The 15,028-nt window shown below is 42.5% G+C and overlaps 1 protein-coding gene across 10 annotated transcripts in view; it reads right to left on the reverse strand.

Annotated features, from left to right (window-relative positions):
• The window catches only part of RBPMS (RNA binding protein, mRNA processing factor), a 244,006-nt gene that overhangs the window by 68,907 nt on the left and 160,071 nt on the right, over positions 1-15,028 (reverse strand). For all 10 annotated transcript variants that reach the window (XM_044936419.2, XM_025278927.2, XM_025278926.2 and 7 more), the window contains one exon: positions 9,380-9,530. In XM_044936419.2, coding sequence (XP_044792354.1) covers positions 9,380-9,530 — 151 coding nt within the window. The remainder of the gene's footprint in view (positions 1-9,379; positions 9,531-15,028) is intronic.

Below are 15,028 nucleotides of genomic sequence, written 5' to 3' on the forward strand. Positions count from 1 at the left end.
TGAAATCTTTCATCTCCTCAAATAACAGACCCAATATCCAGTGAGATGATTCCTCATAGTTCTGTGTTACTTTTACTTTACAAAAAAATTGTAGAACTAGGTCTCAATTTTATCTTTAACATAAAGAACAGGCGAGGTGTCTGGCTGATCTGTTGAATCACTTTGAAAATTATAAGTGAGACGTTTCCTGCAGATTGCTCATCAGCCTTGTGGGACTTTACAGCAAGGCACCACTTACCCGGCATACCATCTACTTAACATAAACCAGTATTTATGCTGGTTTCATACTAGCATTGTTTCAAAGAGTGGGCAGGTGAGGTCTTAGAATCCCAAACAATGTAAATAAAACAGGGCTGTTTCACATGCCTTTCCACCCAAGCTCACTGCCACTTCCACTCGAATGATATGAAAAGCCTCCTACATAACCCAAGTACGTGTCCTCTAAGCATAAAACAAAGAAGCCAAATATCCTGCCTGAAGGATGGCTGAACATGCCATTATTTACTGAACTAAAATACATCAACTCTTGAAAGTGGTCACTCTTCTTTTCTGAAATAATGACTCAGAATTAAGTACACCAAAACTAAATAAAAACTGCCAAGTATTTCAATTTGGTCAGCTACTTAAGAATACATTTTAGAGTTAATACACTCTGGCCATCAAAATCTGATACTTCAAAGAGTTAATGCTGAAGCCTGGGACTTCCTTGGCGGGGTCCAGTGGTTAAGAACTCCCAAAGCAGGGGGCATGGGTTTTATCCCTGGTTGGGGAACTAAGATCTTGCATGCCACAAGGCAGGGCACCCCCCTCAAAGAGTTATACTAAAGCCTGCTTTTCACTTAAGCAGCAACCTGCTCTGAAATCTTGCCCTTACAATTTGATGCAGGCCTCTGGGTTTTTTAATACAACCACCCTAAAAACGTTTGATTTTAAAGCACCTCCTAAGGAGGATCTTAAAAATAGCTCCGACCAAGAGCATCAGGGGGCTGTTAAGTTACATAGTATGGTACAGTGAGAACAACGATGGGCTTTAGGGCCAAACAGATTAAAACTGAGCTGTGTGAATCTGGGGAAGTTACTCGAACTCTCAGTGCTTCAGTCTCCTTAGCTGGAAAATAAGTGTTTTACACACAGTTCTTAAGGGTATATATAGCATAGTTGCTTGATAAACATTTGTTCCCTCTTTTCCCATCATTTTCTTTTTTCAATTTTTTGGCCATGCTGCACTGCACGTGGATCTTAGTTCCCAGACCAGGGACTGAACCCACACCCCCTACATTGGAAGTACAGAGTTTTATCCACTGGACCACCAGGGAAGTCCCTGTCATCCATCTAATAAAAGCAACAAAGGTCCGTCTAGTCAAGGCTACGGTTTTTCCAGTAATTATGTATGGATGTGAGAGTTGGACTATAAAGAAAGCTGAGGGCCGAAGAATTGATGCTTTTGAACTCTGGTGTTGGAGAAGACTCTTGAGAGTCCCTTGGACTGCAAGGAGATCCAACCAGTCCATTCTAAAGGAGTTAAGTCCTGAATATTCATTGGAAGGACTGATGCTGAAGCTGAAACTCCAATACTTTGGCCACCTCATGCGAAGAATTGACTCCTTGGAAAAGAACCTGATGCTGGGAAAGATTGAAGGCGGGAAGAGAAAAGGACGACAGAGGATGAGATGGTTGGATGGCATCACCAACTCGATGCACGTGAATTTGAGTGAACTCCGGGAGTTGGTGATGGACAGGGAGGCCTGGCATGCTGCAGTCCCTGGTGTTGCAAAGAGCTGGACATGGCCGAGTAACTGAACTGAACTGACGGATGGATCATTCAGTCAACTTCCCAAATTCTAGCAGCCCAGATGCTTTTTGGACTCACTTGAGACATCACATAGTTAAGAGCCAAACAGACACATTTCCTCCCACTCCTCTGGTTCTAGCAAGGTATCTGTGCCACCTGAATACACAGAGCCCTACAGCAAGCACAATACAGAGAGAAAGGTTGTGAGAACCAGATTAAATGGCCCTGCCAGGCCATTTAATCTCACTGGGCATTGGAACTTTGTCCTAAAGGGGTGAATGAAATGATTCTGAAATTCAAAAATCAGACAGAAATACACTATCATCATACACATGCTAAAGGCATCTTAGGGTGACTGTCTCAGGCTGGTAGAATTGTACTGACTTCTTTCCTCTCTTTTCCTGGACTGCCTAAAAATGTTTTTCCTCTGAGAAGCATGTAGAATTTTTATCATCAGAAAGAAATAAAAGGATCTGCATGATGAAACATAAAACACAAAAATGCAAGGAAGCTGCTTTTCAGAGTTAAAATAGAAAAAAATCTTGCCTTCCTCCCCAAACAACACCTATGTCGTCGTTCCCTTGCCACCCTCCGCCCGGTTTGACCAGGTCTTCCTCAGGTCCAGTTGCCATCTTTCTTGGGGGTCCCCCACTGAGGACAAGAGGCGTGGGACACCCAGCATCTGGTACTGGTGGCACTCAGCACATTTTCAGAGCAGGGGTGGGGACTGTAAAGTCACCCGTGATCCTTCAGGCGGCACACACTGTGCATGCTGCCCTGGAAAATGCAGGCACACAGGCTGTGTTCCCCTGGGCACAGGAGCTTCAGACCAGACCCCAGAAGGCCTCTAGTCCACAGAGATGAAGGTGAAGAGATTTCATATTTGCTGACTGTTTTCCCTGGGAGGGCACCTGCCATATACTTTGAAGATTTTTCTGAACTTTGACAGGATCTCTTTAGACATCAGACAGAACACTCACTTCCTGATGGCTGGGGTAAGTATAGGATGGATGAGAAATTCCAGTGATGTGCCGGGAAATCTAGGCGGTGGTCTGATTATTCACCAAACGGTTATGTGCCTACAGTGTATTTAAGAGTATCAAGCTGAGACAGCACTGGTTTGCTGTGAGAGGAGGCGACACGGCAGGGGCCAGGGTCAGGGAAGAGAGGGTGTGAGTAGTGAAGAGAACTTAATTTTACAATTTCTTGCTCAGCTGGTGATTCTCAAAAATGATTATGTATCAGCTCCTATATCTCTATTTGGACACCTCAACATGCACAGAATTCTAATTTAATTTTCTGGCCAACAGGTCTCCCAAGTAGAAATCACTGAGACTTAGAGAAGAAATACACTATCAGCTTAAAATGCCATTTTCTGCCATGATTTCCACACAGGTACTTCAGTTTTCTAAATCTTAAAATGTTAGTGTGAAGTACCAAAAAAAAAAAATTTTTTTGGACTACTTTTTACCTGTATTCTAATAGGGAAATAGTTTGGGGTTTTTGTCCCCAAATATCAGATTAATGGCTGAAGTGGGTTGTTTTTCTATTGTTCACTGAGTGTATCAATCAATCTAGTGAACTACCATATGCATAAATGAGCTGAAGCTGTCTAACTGGAATTGCAATTTATTTGCTTACAGTAACAAAAGGATTTGTGTACTTAATCTCAAAAAAAGAAAAGAAAATCAAAATCACCCAAGGAGCTTTAAAAATTACAATGAGTAAGTCCTAGACCAGACCCATGGATATCTGAATCCTGGACTACAGGAATCTGAAGATCCTTTGGAGAAGGAAATGGCAACCTGCTCTGGTACTGTTGCCTGGAAAATTCCATGTGGAGCCTGGTAGGTTACAGTCCATGGGGTCGCAACGAGTCGGACACGACTGACCGACTTCACTTTCTAGAGCCTTTTGGTATTTACTCCAAAGATCTGAATTGAAAGAGGACTGTCTAACCTGAGGAAGGGCTTTGACGTGTTGGTTGCCTCCGTCTTTAACGGCACTGTTATAATACAGTATACAACAGTGTAAACAGAGCAAGCAAGAACACTTATCCAATTAAATCCAGTATGTACTGTGACAAAATTTACCCAGACACCTGCATTATGTGCATCATTTTTATATCCCAATCATACTCATTAACATGGAGAATTTTTAAAGTTCCATATGAAAAAGCAGAAAATGAAATCTGTACACCTTAAAAAATTCCAAGGACTTCCATGGCAGCCCAGTAGTTAAGACTCCGTGCTCCCAATGCCGGGGGCCTGGATTCTATCTGTGGTCAGGCAATTAGATCCCACAAGCCATAATTAAGAACCAGCATGGCCAAATAAATAAATATATATTTTAAAATTCTACATATTTTTCTAGGTGCTAGGATACTAAATATACAAAAACTATAGGTCCCACAGCAAGAGAAGAGGCGCAGAAACATACATTCCTCTCTGCACATATTAACAGTCACTGAACACTATGAGGCCCCATCTTCTGACGTTCACATTTGTCAATTAATTTAATCCTCACAAGCGTTTATGTGTAAGCATTGTCATTTTACAGGTGAGAAAAGTGAGGTACAGACAAGTTGAGTAATTAGACCAAAGGTATAAAATGAGTGAGTTGACAGACCAGAATTTAAATCCAGGCTCTATCGCTTAATGGACTAGATAGCTCAGGTTGCCGTAACAGAATATCACAGACAGGGTGGCTTAAACAACAGAACTACTTTCCTCGTAATTCTGAGGCTAGAAGTCCAGGATCAAGGCGTGGGTAGGGTGAGCTTCTCCTGAGGCCTCGGTCCTTAGCTGGCAGCATCAACCTTTTCTCTGTGTGAGCCGTCCCTTTTATCTCTTTTTCTTCTTAGAAGGCCACCAGTCATATGATGAGGGTCCACCCTAAGGGCCTCACTTTAATCACCTTGAGATTATTTCCAAATATGGTTACATGTGAAAGCAACCCTCAACTGGGGGTTGGGACTTTGATATACGGATTTGGGGGGGAGGGGGGGGGTGGCGGCACACATCAATCCCGACCATCTGATGACTGTGGAACCTCAAGAAAGTTACTGGATCTTCCCAGGAGGCAGTTTCTTCAACTGTCAAACAGTACTATTGGGAATCAAACGAGGTCATTCATGCAAAATGCCCAGCACAGTGTCTGACACAGAGTATCATCATTTTACAGAGGAAGAGAACACATCTCCAGAGGGTGACTTGCCCTGTGTTCATCTCTGAGGTGGACTTCTTACACTACACAACACTATCTTCCTCCATAACCAAATGCATCATCTAGCAGAATTTTGGAGAAGGCAATGGCACCCCACTCCAGTACTCTTGCCTGGAAATCCCATGGATGGAGGAGCCTGGTAGGCTGCAGTCCATGGGGCTGCTACGAGTTGGACACGACTGAGTGACTTCACTTTCACTTTTCACTTTCACACACTGGAGAAGGAAATGGCAATCCACTCCAGTGTTCTTGCCTGGAGAATCCCAGGGATGGGGAAGCCTGGACTGTGGTCTATGGGGTCGCACAGAGTCGGACACAACTGAAGCGATTTAGCAGCAGCAGCACAATTTTATGTAATTCATACATGTCATACATCTCGACTTTCTGCTTTGTCACAATGTTTTTCTTTTTTTCTTTTTAAGATTTTGTTTGATGGGGACCATTTTGAAAAATCTTCATTGAATCTGTTGCAACATTGCCTCTGTGGTTTATGTTCCAGAGTTTTTGGCCACGAGGCATGAGGGATCATAGCTCCTAGACCAGAGATCAAACTGGCATCCCCAGCATTGGAAGGTGAAGTCTTAGCCACTGGTCCATGAGGAAGGTCCCTCACAGTATTTTTATTACATAAATGTGAGTAAAAGAAAGAGAAGCTCAAACAAATAAAAATTTATTGAAGGAAGTAGACTACATTCCTGGGATTGGATGCAAATTTCATTCATCTTTTCTCCTAATTTGGAAAGGCAACTGGCTATAGCCACATAGAGATGACACCTCAGAAGATAAATACCTATATTTAGCTCTCAGGGGAAAAAAAAACCCTCAAAAAAAAAATTAAGATTATCCTTTACATTTGCCTAGTATTCTGCATATAATACACCTATTTAATCCTCAACACCATCTTATAATACCATTTTATTTAGCTCTCACAACAATCATGTGAAAATGGTATTATTCCCATTTTTCAGCCAAGGTGAGAGAACAGGAGCATAGCAAGGTTAATAGTCTTTAAGTTCCAATACTTGGGTTTCTCATCCTTCATGCTTGGCACAGAGCAGGCATTCAGCAAATAAGGCAGTCTGATCTGGGGACATTTAAACTAAGCTGTAATGAATCTCTTTCATACCCTTGACATATGCCAAGTGCCCTGACAACTTTGATCACCACTAACCCTTTGGATTGACAGCTCTCTTAAGGCAAAAATCACAGTCCCCTTCCTCCCCTGTGCCAAGCACACTTGGTGCTCATTTAGGTTCAATGGATACTTGAGAAATGAAGTTCAAGTAAGTATTTGTTAGTATAATCAAATCACATTCTTCCTTGAGTGCTGGCAGTGGGTATTTTTCAGCCACCACTATATAAATAACATCAACAAAAAAGCATTTGGGGTTTCCCAGTGGCACCAAGGGGAAGAATACAGCTGCCAATGCCGGGGACATGGGTTCGATCCCTGGGTCAAGAAGATCTCACATGCAGCAGAACAACTGAGCCCACGTACCACAACTACCGAACCTGTGCTCTAGAACCTGGGAGCTGCAAGTGCCGAAGCCCCTGCCCCCGACACCCATGCTACACCACAAGAGAAGCCACTGCAAGAAGAAGTGTGTGCACTGCAACCAAGACCCAGCACAACCAAAAGCAAATCAAGTCAATGCTTTCAAACTGTGGTGTTGGAGAAGACTTTTGAAAGTCCCACGGACAGCAAGGAGATCCAACCAGTCAATCCTAAAGGAAATCAGTCCTGAATACTCGTTGGAACCACTGAGGCTGAAGCTCCAGTACTCTGGCCACCTGATGCAAACAGTCAACTCACTGGAAAAGACCCTGATGCTGGGAAAGACAGAGGGCAGGAGGAGAAGAGGGTGTCAGAGGATGAGATGGTTGGATAAAATCACTGATTCAATGGACATGAACTTGGGCAAACTCCAGGAGATGGCGAAGGACAGGGAGGCCTGGCATGGTTCCGCAAAGAGTCAAACATGATGTAGCAACTGAATAACAACTGTGTGTGTGCATGTAGCGTTTATAAAATCTCTCTCATGGTCTGCAACGGAGAAGCCTACAGGCCTTTCCCAAGTCCCAAATCCAACGATTCCACCGGTTCTACTCTTGGTTGGCTGATAAATTCCACCTCTAGCACCAGTTACGGGCACAACGCACTTGAATTCACCAGGGCAGAACCACCGTCACATTCTTAGTCTGTAGAGTGCTTCGGGGAAAACAACCATTTTGCACAAGTTACAGAAAAGCTCCCAATTTCCAGAGGGAACTGAAATGGATGATAAGGTCAGTCTGCGTGGCCACTGTAACTGCTGTCTGTCGAGGGCTCTACATCATAAAAAGGAGCTCTATTAAGAGAAATCACGCTAATTTGTTTTCTCAAGAATAGACTATAGTGTTTGGTTTGTTTTTAAAGCTTCCAGTTTGTTTTGCCATAACGTGCCATACAAGTTTTGACCCTGCCATGGAAACTATCTGACCGCTTCTGAGCGGTTCTGTACACAGGCAAGGCGGGGAGCCAGGGCCGGCCAGAGCAGTGGTTAAACCTCTGCTCTCAGCTCTCCTGAACTTCAGCGCCTCGTGTGTGGACGTCCAGATTACCCATCTTTTTGTTTTCATGGACCCTACTGTGAACTGGCTATCATCTCTTTGACTAAGTACTTTACATAGATGTTGTAACAAATTTAGAAAAAAACAAAACAAAACCACCACCACCCCCCAAACTCCCAGAAAGAAAAACATTCAATAAAGAACTAAAAGGATAAAGTATTGGCAGCATTTTTACACTTCCTATCTGAATCAAGCTTTTCAAAGAAGTACTCTGAGATCTGGTGCAAAATCACTAGGAAAGTAAAGAGTTACTCTAGGTTCTCTTTTCTAAGTAAAGGTATCCTACAAATAATCGGTTCTGATGCCTTAAAGAGTGAGGACATTTCAGAAAGAAATGAAGAGGCATACAAATGGAATAATTCTGCAAATAGCCAAATTAAAAAATATGAAATTTATCCACTTCTCATCACTAATACTTACTAGATATATGTAATATACAAAGCACTGGACTAGATGCTGTTAATGACACATAATTAGCATTAATAAGAAATATCCATATATCCAACTGCACCCTAAGATAAAACTTGTGTTTAATTTTCCCCAATAAACAAAGGTTTTGAGTTTCCCTAGGACATGGAAGAACAAAATATATATGTTTCTCTCTATTATGACTTCCTGGATTCATAGAAAAACTGCCCAGTACACTGAGGGAGAAACTTTTTTATCTATCAGTTTCCACCGATAAGCAGCAGCTTTTCAAGAATGACTGAGCTACAGAATGACTGTAATTTCCACAACCACCTGATTAAATCTGACACGTACAAGACATGAGGGAGAGAGGACCCCTGCACCCTTCAATTTCAATAAGAAAAGTTGAAGCGGACTGTCGGGGAGAGAAGGAAGAAGATCAAGATCATGTGGCTTGGGCAAAAGGGCAAGAACCAGACGGAAGAAAGATTCCAAGTAGCACCAAGCACATGGGATTCCCTGAAGGCCGTGCCATTTTCAGTCCCACACGGCCATGCAGTAACGGGAGAAGGGCAGGCGTGTCGCACGCCTCGCCCCTTCTACTGATCGACAAAGAAAATGAAGACAAGCTTTTCAAGTTATTCCATCAAAGGCAGAAATCGTAGCCTGGGCATTTAGGAGAATGAGCTCATTAGGTGGGGGCAAAAGACTTGTTTTGCAATTAGTCAGTGTCTTTTTACCCAATTCATTTAAAACAGGAAGCCCTGAATTTCCTTAAAGCGTTGCTCGTATTAGTTTGTTAGAACTGACTGTTCTACTATATAAATTCTTTGTGTATGTTTACTGGCCACCGCCCCCCCCCCCCCCGATTTATGGCCAACCTGTTCTCAAAAATAGAACGAACTTATGATCTGCTTCTTTCAAGTTTCACATTGTATTTTCCCAAAACCACAGAACTGACAATCTTCAAAAAATGAAATAAAGGGAATGCCAAGAACCAGCCCTCATGGTCCAAGGATGGGAAATAAATAAGGATTTCAACCTCAAGGCAAAGAGGGCATACTCACAGTAAGGTCAAGATCATATATTTAGGAAGCCTACAGCAGTTAAAGCTAAGCTGTGCCGTCACAGTTCTGATTGAGCCGAACCATCTTTTGGGACAGCCAGTCACGAACAAGATTGCTGTCCTTGGAATTCAGACAGCAAGCCTAGGCAGCCTGTTCTCAGAAATGGAAAATGACATTCAGCCAGCTCTGTGTCCCGTGGTGTACTCTCACATGAAGCCCTTGAACAATTCTTCCCCCGCCCCCCCGCCCCCACCAAAGGAAAAGGAGACGGACTTACACGGCTCTCTGGCAATGAACTGAGGTACAGTGTTGGGCAGAGGAGCACTAGGGTTTGGAGTTCCTACTAGTTTGTTCTTGGCCATCTTCGTGTTTGCCTTAGCAAACTCTAGTCGTAGTGTTTGCGGAATTTCAGGATCGAAGCGGATGCCCTTTAGAAATAAAGAACAAATGGAAGATGTTTTCATTTCCTTAGAAGCACACCGGAATGGTGACAAAATAAACATACCAGTCAACCCAGCCTATCAGGAAAAAAAAAGTCAGCAAGAGCACTCATTCTCACTGCTTATACAGAATACATGAAAACCTGTGATACAACATGTCCATAAGGTCAAGGAGATTTCATTTACTCTATCAAAAACTCAATTTAGTTGCATGGTTTTCCAACTATTTCTTTTCTTTTGGGACTACATTGTCAGGGTTCGGGTTTTGTTTTTTTTTTAATGTGGACCATTTTAAAAGTCTTTCTTGAACTTGTTATAATATTGCTTCTGCTTTATGTTTTGGTCTTTTTGGCCAAGAGGTATGTGGGATCTTAGCTTCCTTACCAGGAATTGAACCTGCACCCCGCTGTACTAGAAGGTGACGTCTCAACCACTGAATCACCAGGGAATTCCCTCAGGCTAAAATTTTAAATCTGGACCAACAAATTCCTACCATGGCTAAAAACTAATTAATGCCTACCAACAAGAATAAATTAACATAAAGCCCTGTGCAACACCGGAAATTCTAATACCAAAAATCGTAAGAAGAATTTGACCAGTGTTTAAAACAAGATAATTCTTCAATGCTTTAGTTTCATCACCTCTAGAGGGGGAAAATTCCCATCTTTTTCCAACTGGAGAGCTTTCATATTGATGATACATGTGCTCTGAATTACTAAGTAGATAAGAAGGAAACAGTTTTAAGATTTCAATATAATTAGCATCATTTCATTCCAGTTAGCTTCTAGACTAATAAATTTAGATGAATGCCTTGGCGTGTTTAAGTCCTGATTTTGACTATAGCTGGCTTGTTAGCTACATGGATGGACAGACAACAATTACTGGAGCCAAAGAGAGGCTAGTAATTTCTACCCTTAACTCTATTATTATAGTTTATCTACACAAAACATATTCAACAAAATAAGTCACACACTATAAAATACAAGATTTTTTTCTGGATGTAGACCATTTTTAAACCCTTTACTGAATTTGTTACAATATTGTTTGTTTTTTAATGTTTTGGATTTTTTGGCCACAAGGCATGTTAGATCTGAGCTCCCTGACCAGAGACCTAACATGCAACTCTCAGCATTGGAAGCGAAGTCTTAACCCCTGGACTGCCAGGGAAGTCCCTATGAAATACAAGATTTAGGACAAGATAAGTCTGTTCTGAACAGCCCCCCAACCCCAACTCCATCATTCAAGAAGGTCTGAGCATACTGAATCATCTCATGAGATCTACTGTCCAATGCTATGGAATCTGGACCTCAATAATGGTATGAAAAAGACACACCAGTATAATATGGTGCATACCGGTGTGTTCAGAACAGACTTAGGCACCCTGTTTGTCTGTATGGCATGTTCTGGAAAAGGAGTGAGTTCTGAAAATGAGGGTCTTAAGAACACAGGTTTTTAAATTAGCACCCACAGGAGCGTGCGGGTTCCAAAGCCCTTTTCTTTATTTAATTAGCTTGAATTAAACAGCAATTTCCACCAGAAATTAGTAAGAGTCTCTAACTCTGCAGACCAGCATGAACAACTCTGAACTTCACAGGCCCAGGTCCAAAGATGGGAGGACGAGCTGTGACTTCATGGTAACAGCAATAAGAAAAATGAAAGGAGGTGAGGGGGACAGAAGTCCTAGGGGAGGCACCACAGAAGCCACAGAGCCCCGACCCACAGATGTCCCAGAGTGGGTGGAATTTCCTTCTAAGCCTGATCTCACACTTTCTCAGAAGAAACCAATTGCAAGAGAAAGCAGGTTGGAGTGAACAAGGAATCCTCTTGGGCAGCCCTAAACAGTGACAAAAATGAAAAAGGGGGCAGCTGTATGAAATGTAAAAAGCAATTCTTTAACTGCCGTTAGTTTTTGTCTTAATTGGGGAAACCTCAGGACTGTCTTGCCAAAAATGTATCTAGGGGGAAAAAGACAAGGCAGCATGCAAAAGTCGTGTTTGCTTCCATCCATGTCCACGGAGAGCATCCCCCTCCATCAGAGCTGGTATCACAACAGAGTAAGGATGTCCAAATATGGGTCTGAAGGGCTGTGGTCTTTGCTGGGAGATGAGCACAGTTTCCCCACTGTCAGAGGGGTGCCGTGGAAAGGCCTGCATATTCGTCTCATGCTCCATCCAACCGCCCATAGAAACAGCGTGCTTTCAATTTCAGTGACCTCCTTGGCGCGTAACTCCATCATCCTTCTGTGAAGAAGCACCTGTTCTCACCCTAAGCCCACATCACCATGAGCAGCGTGGGAAGAGCACCCTGGTCAGGGGTCCTCTGGAGTTTCTAGTCCCCAAGAGGAGGCTCTCCATCTGCATCCGATGCCTCAGTCCTTTTCCTGATGCGCTTGAGTTGACTGAGGCTCTTACACAACCTGGTCTCGTGACTCAGGTCCTAAAACATGCCTGAGTGGCCCCAACTCCTCACCCCCACTCTTCATACTCCTCCTCCCTCTGTGAGCTAAAATAACACCACCATCATGTTCCAAATCAAAGTTCCAGCTCCTTATTAAAAAAAAAAAAAAAAAAGCTCAGAAGTTAAAATGACCTAATTTGTTTGGCAGCTTATTCAGAGGCCGGAGGCTTAGAATACAAGCCACATTCCTCTAACATCTTTAGCAGCAATACCATATTTGGTAATCAATATCCTGCTCAGCTCAGTTTCTATCCAGAGGGATTAGCCAAGCCAAAAACATTTAAATGTGAAAGGATGAAGAGAAGGCAGAGATGGGGGGAACGTGGAAGTGAGGAGGAAGAAAGGAGAGGAGAAAGATGAAAATGAGAACGACAGATGAAGGAGACACGGAAAGAAAAAACAAACTCCTTGTGCTTTTAATTAAAGCCTATTAAGATTACTCTCTGGCCACAGTGACTTCAATATTAAATGCTATCAGGATAAGATCACTACTAAATCAAAAGAGGGAATCTGTGACTTTCAAAATCAACTTTTTCATTATTGTCTAAAATTGACCAAAACCCTTCTGATAAGTGAAGAGAAACCTTTTCTCTTCCGATTGTAAATGGTGTCCAGAAAGGGCAGTTTCTGGATATCAGGATGATACCAGTTTGAGAAGTTTTTCAGAAGCAACCTAACCTTACTGGCCATAGGGACAGCCAACAACCTCTCCAAGATGGCCTAATACACTTTGACCAAAGCAACACAGGTTCATTGTGATCTACAAAGACGAACTCCCTACCCAAGGGGCCAGAAAGTATCCTTAGAAGTCTACTGCTGCTCAGTCGAGTCCAAGTCTTTGTGACCCGATGAGCTGCTTGCGACACGCCAGGCTTCCCTGTCCTTCACTAACTCCCAGAGTTTGCTCAAACTCATGTCCGTTGAGCCGATGATGCCATTCAACCATCTCATCCTCGGTCACCCTCTTCTCCTCCAGCCTTCAATCTTTCCCAGCATCAAGGTGTTTTCCAGTGAGTCGGCTCTTCGTATCACGTGGCTAAAGTACTGAAACTTCAGCTTTAGCATCAGTCTTTTCAGTGAATATTCAGGGTTGATTTCCTTTAGGATTTAGCAGTCTACTGAATAACACCAAAGTTTGTTATCAGGGCAGTAGCAAATCCATAAGCCTATGTGTTACCAACTAAATGCCTGTGATCTCTCAAAATCCACGCTGAAGCCCTAACTCTCAACGTGATGTATTCAGAGGGAGGGCCCCTATGAAGAGCTTAGTGGCCTTTAGAGAAGAGGACGAGACATGCAAGATCTCTCTCTCCAAGAGCACCCACCGGGGAAAGGCCACGCGAGGACAAAGTGAGAAGGTAGCAGTCTACAAAGCAGAAGCAGGATCCTCACCAGATACTGAATCTCCTGGCAGCTTCATCTTGGACTTCCTAGCCTCCAGAACCAAAAGAATTAATGTTGTTTATACCACCTCATCTGTGTTATTTTGTTATGGCAGCCAGAGCTAAGATACCTTAATAACACGGTTTTGTTTCTTGCACCATAGTTCCTAAAATAGGCCACAGTACTCTTTTCTGAACTTTCTGGAGTCTCATCCAGGTGAATCTCCTCTTCTCCACTAGCCCCAGCCCCAAGCCCACCTCTCCCCTCACTGCAAGTGACTCAACCCGTACGGACAGTTTGAGTCAACGCATCTGTCTTGATGTATGCGATTACTAGAAGTCTTAACAATTCAATCTCAAAAGTGACAAACAGCAATTACAGACTGGAAGGAAAATTCAAACTCCACATCTGCATACAGTAATATTCTACACTCACTTTATTGAGGCAGTTGCAAAATATCTTTTTATCCCTTCTCTTTCTCCGCAAATGAAAGGTTAAAACTATCTATAAATAGAAAATCTTGAAAAGAGAGTTTTCAGAGTTGTAAACTAAGATCCCCCTTAATGAAAATCTTTGTTTCTTATTTACATTGAATTTAGATTCTAAGCAAGTTACAGAGCTTCAAAACGCCATTTTACAGCTCTACGGCCTATATCAAAGGGTGGCGTCTCAGAAGGACAAGGGAAGAGCTAGTATATTAGAAAATGGCAAACTGAAAAGACATCACAAAATCCTGAAGACCCAAGCCTACAGAAATCTAGAGAATCACTGGAAATGGACTGTAGCTCTTTCAGTGTCTTTCTGGAAGACAGGATGGAAAACCTATTAATTAATGCGCTGCAAAGCTCATATCCCAAGTTGCTCTCGTGTTCCTCTAGCTGTTGCAATTCAGGTTTCTTAGGCACAGTGGCTGCGCTGGAATGATTTACTGTCTGCAAATCATGGGTTTGGAATCATGATTATTCTGAACATAAAGGTTCAACATCGTTCCAACCCTTTAGCAGTGGCACTGGTATTAATGTCGTCTCACAAGAGTGGAATAAATATTAGTCAGGAGCTTATTCACTGAATAATGGAAGGAAAAAGGAAAGAGAAGGGCTATTCTAGAATGATTCAAATATCCTTAGAGGCCTAGCCGCATATGCAATGTTTGGTCCTTGACTGAACAAGCCAGATGTAAAAGACTTCTTGTGGGAATATGAACAAAGCTGAATATAGGATGTGCATTAGGTGGTATTTGGGAACTGTCAATTTTATTAGGCATGATAATATCATAATTTAGGAAAATATCTTTTGATTTTCTTGTGATCTCAACAATGTTTTTCTCATGCATATTTTAAATTTATTTTTTAATTGAAATATAATAGCTCTACAAGATGTGTTAGTTGCTGCTGAATGAATTCATGAGCCCAGCTGTAAGTATACATATATCCCCCACCCCGGCTCCCACCATGAGCCTCCATCCCACCCCTTCACCCTGCCCCTCTCGGTCACCACAGAGCACTGGGCTGAGCCCCCTGTGCTCTACAGTAGATTCCCAGCAGCTATCTCTTTTACACATGCTAGTGTATATATGTCAATCTGTATCTCCCGATTCATCCTATCTTTAAATTTTGGTACTGAAATACAAAGAATAATGAGAATGT

This window comes from Bubalus bubalis, chromosome 1 (assembly GCF_019923935.1).
Source record: "Bubalus bubalis isolate 160015118507 breed Murrah chromosome 1, NDDB_SH_1, whole genome shotgun sequence".
Lineage (NCBI taxonomy): Eukaryota > Metazoa > Chordata > Mammalia > Artiodactyla > Bovidae > Bubalus > Bubalus bubalis.